The sequence below is a fragment of the Salvelinus namaycush genome, chromosome 11, assembly GCF_016432855.1.
Source record: "Salvelinus namaycush isolate Seneca chromosome 11, SaNama_1.0, whole genome shotgun sequence".
Lineage (NCBI taxonomy): Eukaryota > Metazoa > Chordata > Actinopteri > Salmoniformes > Salmonidae > Salvelinus > Salvelinus namaycush.
Window position 1 is genome coordinate 26070471 of NC_052317.1, and position 6000 is coordinate 26076470.

At 49.3% G+C, this 6000-nt stretch overlaps 1 protein-coding gene across 1 annotated transcript in view; it reads right to left on the reverse strand.

The window, feature by feature from the left end:
* Positions 1–5469, reverse strand: part of LOC120055948 (solute carrier family 22 member 23-like) — a 79752-nt gene extending 74283 nt beyond the window's left edge. The window contains exon 1 of the mRNA XM_039004022.1: positions 4842–5469. Within this exon, the coding sequence (XP_038859950.1) occupies positions 4842–5294 (453 nt within the window). The 5' untranslated portion in view covers positions 5295–5469. The remainder of the gene's footprint in view (positions 1–4841) is intronic.
* Positions 5470–6000: the final 531 nt, after the last annotated feature.

Genomic DNA, 6000 nt, shown 5'->3' on the forward strand with positions numbered 1-6000 from the left:
TCAATCAGAGGAAACGTCAAACACCTGCCTCTAATTGAGAGCCATACCAGGCAACCCAAAACCAACATAGAAACAGAAAACATAGACTGCCCACCCAAAACTCACGCCCTGACCAATAAACACATACCAAACAACAGAAAACAGGTCAGGAACGTGACAGAACCCCCCCCTCAAGGTGCGAACTCCGGGCGCACCCCTACAACTCAAGGGGAGGGTCTGGGTGGGCATCTGTCCGCGGTGGCGGCTCCGGCGGTGGACGAGGACACCACTCCACCACTGTCTTTGTCCCCCTCCTTAGCGTCCTTTGAGTGGCGACCCTCGCCCCCGACCATGGTCCAGGAACCTTCACTAAGGCCCCTCCTACATAGAGGAGACAGCTCAGGACAGAGAGGTAGCTCAGGACAGAGAGGTAGCTCAGGACAGAGAGGTAGCTCCGGACAGAGAGGTAGCTCCGGACAGAGAGGTAGCTCCGGACAGAGGGACAACTCTGTACTAATGGCAGCTCCGGACTGGGTGGCAGCTCCGGACTGGGTGGCAGCTCCGGACTGGGTGGCAGCTCCGGACTGAGTGGCAGCTCCGGACTGAGTGGCAGCTCCGGACTGAGTGGCAGCTCATGACTGGAGGGCAGCTCATGACTGGAGGGCAGCTCATGACTGGAGGGCAGCTCATGACTGGAGGGCAGCTCATGACTGTAGGGCAGCTCATGACTGTAGGGCAGCTCATGACTGTAGGGCAGCTCATGACTGTCTGGCGTTGGACAGACGGATGGCTCAGACGGCGCTGGACAGACGGATGGCTCAGACGGCGCTGGACAGACGGATGGCTCAGACGGCGCTGGACAGACAGATGGCTCAGACGGCGCTGGGCAGACAGATGGCTCAGACGGCGCTGGGCAGACAGATGGCTCAGACGGCGCTGGGCAGACAGATGGCTCAGACGGCGCTGGGCAGACAGATGGCTCAGACGGTGCTGGGCAGACAGATGGCTCAGACGGTGCTGGGCAGACGAGCAGTGCAGGCGGCGTTGGGCAGACAGCCGACTCTGACCTGCTGAGGCGCACAGTAGGCCTGGTGCGTGGTGCCGGAACTGGAGGTACCGGGCTGAGGGCACGCACCTCAGGGCGAGTGCGGGGAGAAGGAACAGTGCGTACAGGGCTCTGGAGACGCACAGGAGGCTTGATGCGTGGTGCCGAAACTGGAGGCACTGAGCTTGAGACACGCACCACAGGGAGAGTGCGTGGAGGAGGAACAGTGCGTACAGGGCTCTGAGGACGCACATGAGGCTTGGTGCGTGGTGCAGGCACTGGTGGTACTGAGCTGGGGCGGGAAGGTGGCGCCGGATATACCGGACCGTGTAGGCGTACTGGCTCCCTTGAGCACTGAACCTGCCCAACCTTACCTGGTTGTATGCTCCCCGTCGCCTGACCAGTGCGGGGAGGTGGAATAACCCGCACCGGGCTATGTAGGCGAACCGGGGACACCATGCGTAAGGCTGGTGCCATGTAAGCCGGCCCAAGGAGACGTACTGGTGGCCAGATATGTAGAGCCGGCTTCATGGCACTTGGCTCAATGCTCAATCTAGCCCTACCAGTGCGGGGAGGTGGAATAACCCGCACCGGGCTATGCACACGTACAGGAGACACCGTGCGCTCTACTGCGTAACACGGTGTCTGCCCGTACTCCCGCTCTCCACGGTTAGCCTGGGAAGTGGGCGCAGGTCTCCTACCTGCCCTAGACCCACTACCTCTTAGCCCCCCCCCAAGAAATTTTTGGGTTGTACTTGCGGGCTTTTCAGGCTTCCGTGCTAGACGCGTCCCCTCATAACGCCGGTTCCTCTCTCCGGTTTCCTCCGCTCTCCGAGCTGCCTCCAGCTGTTCCCATGGGCGGCGATTCACTCCAACCTTAGCCCATGGTCCTTTTCCTTCCATGATTTCCTCCCAAGACCAGAAATCCTGCTTCGTGCGCTGTCCGTTAACCCGCTGCTTGATCCGGGTTTGGTGGGTGATTCTGTAACGGGCTTCCTCCTTCTCTTCATCCGAAGAGGAGTAGCAAGTATTGGACCAACGTGCAGCGGGGTGTGAATTCATAATGATTTAATAAACAAAACAGAAAACACGACGAACACGAAACACTTGAAAATCTACAAAATAACAAACGCAGTTAACAGACCTGGACACGAACTTACATAAAAACGTGAAGAACGCAATAACAGGAAAACTGACTACATAAAAGAACGAACGTACAAACAAACCGAGACAGTCCCGTGTGGCGCGACAAACACAGACACAGGAGAAAATCACCCACAAACAAACAGTGAGAACAACCTACCTTAATATGACTCTCAATCAGAGGAAACGTCAAACACCTGCCTCTAATTGAGAGCCATACCAGGCAACCCAAAACCAACATAGAAACAGAAAACATAGACTGCCCACCCAAAACTCACGCCCTGACCAATAAACACATACCAAACAACAGAAAACAGGTCAGGAACGTGACAGCATTATCATAAATTTCACAATTTCAGAGATTCAGCATAGTGTGGAAATATATATATAGTTCAGTTTTTAACCTTTTTGATAAAAATATAAATCAGGATGTTTAGTTTGTTTTTGTAGAACTTACTACAGATTATAAAGGAATCAATAGGACAGAGTGTAACGTACAAGACCAACAAACAAGCAGGGGGTGTCCACCATGGGTTACAGTCGTTTTCTTGCTGTGTGGCCCTCCAAGCATCACAGAAATAGCCCCTAAGGACATGACTGACATCCCTGCTATGGATGTACTCTTATACCTCTAGGGGTCCATGAGAAGAATGCCAAATCATTTCTCATTATCTTTCTTACAGAAAAGACACCCTATTGTGAAATAGTTTTGCCTTGCTTCCCAGACTTCTTGCTCTGGCCAAAAGCTACGCCACGCCCACGGACGTTAGTTTCTTCTCTGCAATGAGTCTGGATCTGAAACCCTCCCAGACCCTTCACCGAATGCAAACACATCCGGGGCTGTCTGATTGGTCCAGAAACCGATGGGTTGGGCCAGAGCCAGAACACACAACTAAGGTATAAGAACTGGAGACCGCATCCAAGATGTCCGCCCGTTATTTTCAAGGTAATCTACTCACGCCGACTCATGGACGGTCTATATCCGGGTGGCATTGGGTTTATACGGACCAACATCCCATGCGCACTAGCACAGGGAGTAGCACATGCAGTGGATGTCATCACGTTATCCAAAAACATGGCAGACAGTGGATGAATATAACATTTTAATACTGTCGGCTGTGAGTGATGGAAAAAAATCTCCCTGAGCTACAATTATTTGAATAATTCAATGGATGTTATGTACACGAAGGTGATGACTAGAGTGTCTTTTTCACGATTTTTTAATCGGAGTTCTCTATGTGGCGTCTACGGAAATGGTCAGTTAAACTGCAGTACCAAAGCAAAACTGTAGCAGTCAAAACCATGCTTCTAGACCGGAACCCTTGGCTCCTTGGAACACGTGGGTAAAGCTGCAGTTAGAAAATGTGTCATTGGCTTTGATACTCTAATTGGTTAGAGACGATCCAATTGCTGATGACTTTATTTTGTACAACACCACTGGTCACCACAAACGATTTCAATGATGGCAGTCTAGAATAAAGTATGTTGCGTAAGACAGAGCAGAGGAAGAATTTTGTGTGAGTTGTCAGGCTAGAAATAGTAGGCCTCAAGGTCCATTTTGAAAGTGCAAATGGGGAAATCATGTCCTTTCACTATTTGGGTTCAGAATGTATATCTAGGCTTAGTATATCTATATGGGCATAGGAGGCCTGTGTGGATCGATAAACACCTGAGGCAGAGGAACTGAACTATAACATCAACAGCACAAGAGCCTTGGAAATATTAGTATTCTCTCCATGTAACTAAAAATAAATGTCTGATACAGAGTCGAAATGGGGCACAGTAGAAGAGTTTATAGGCTACTGTTCAGATATAAAACAAGTTCAGATAAGGAAGAAAGACAATAGTTGGATTTATTTTAGAGCAGGTGACATAATCAAAATAGGGAAGTCATTATTCTCGGGTGGCTCAAGGTGTGCGAGGGAGAGCACTTACGAACTTGACAGTAGGCTACATGCCCTTGGCTCTAGATCAAAGCTCGAGTATCGCTTAGGTCTGGGCCATTATGACCAACGGCACATTCTGACCACCCGCACATTCTGCCGTGGTCATAGGGAGAGGGACATCTCTCCATGATAGGTAGCACCTCGTCAGCTGCTCCTATGAGTGATGGCATAACATCACTGGCTTAGGAACTGTCGGCATGTAGATGAGCTATAGGCTACAGAACAGTCTCTCCAGCCGACATACTCGTAGTTATTGTCCATGATTATTCATAGCCCCATGAATTGGTTATTAAAGCACTCAGTGGAGCAGCTCGTGTTATTATACAGAGATAGCCAATTGTGGAAACATACATTCCTGGGCTGCATGCGCTAGCAGGCTATTGGAGGCAGCAATGCATGAACCAGTCACATGCTTTTAGACTCATAAAGGTGTGACGGTTAAGCGAGGTGCCAGCCTATATCAAAACAATATGCTTTTTTTTTTTAGAGACTGCAATAGGTCTATTCCTACAATGAAACAATGTGATAGTGTTAAAGCCCTCGTCTGCTAACATACTTTACTTATCTATGGCTGTGGGTAACCCGCCACAATATGCTGATATTATAATGCAATTGATCCAATGCACCTCATCTGAATCGAGGGAGGAATACATGTATAGGCCGTAATGACATAAAATAAACTATGTAAAGTCAGCCCTTATTGCTCAATGTCAGGCAACAAAACTTACCTTAGTAACCACATTCTGCATTAGTCCCGTATGCAGCTCAAACGTCCACTCCTTGCACATACAATGTTGCAGCTGCCTGGCTGTATTATTGTGGGTGCCATTGTAATAAACGTACGCCGCTGTTCGTGGGAAACTATTATTTGGACCATGAAATAAAGAGGAAGGAATTATAGTAAAATTAGTCGTATTTGCAGCTGGCGGAACACATGTATTGTTCGGTTGGGCAAGAAGGAATTCGTCAGAGTACTGGCTGAATCCAATAAATAACGCCGGAATCCATGTTAGCACGATTAGCTGTCTCTGATACTTCCCAAATCCCCCAAGAAAAGGCAAGACACAATCGTCGATGCGTGTGAGCAATCCCGGCGACTCTGTTTCGGGGGACACGAAGCCGTTCTCCGGTTGATGGTCCTCCGTCTCGAGCTGCACCACGGCCATCGCGGTTTCGCTCATGGATGCGTCTGTAGCGCAGCCGGGTTGGCAGTGTTACCCGTCGACTCCAAAATGCGTCAATGCCCCCGCTCTAGTGGTGAAAGCCGTGCGCAAGCAACCACTGAAATTGAAATAAGAGTCACTTCTTTATGATCTGGACTCCCTGTGCTCCTGTTTAGGTGGACTCCATGGACTATTGCCACTGAACGAAGAGCACTAGGCTACTTGAGTGACAGCAAGCAGCTTTAAATGTAGGCTGGCAAATTTCCAAACGTAGAATAAACAAGCGCGACAACATGGGAAGTTGTCAGGGATGTTTTTAATCACCAATATTCCCTTCTGCTGGATAGGCTACATCTCATTAGCATATAATTGTGCCGGAATATGTGGTACATCGAGGGAGGAAGTTAAACTGCCCCTTTCTCGAGGGCGCTACAGGTAACACACCTGTACAAATAGTGAAATACAGTCATCTGATGGTCTGTAAACATATAGCCTATTCCTTCTTCCCGACCACGTCATCCGATATATCGAAAGTTAAATATAAATCAGACATGTTGAGTAATTTTCACAACGGTGAAGTGACACGGACAGATTCTGTAATTACAGAATAGAAAGAAAGATAAAAACATTTAACCGGCTGGTAAACTAGAGGCGGAACTTTGAGCAACCCTCTGCCCATGTCTGTCGCTCACTCGCAGCAGTGCATATCCCGACAGGTTGCATA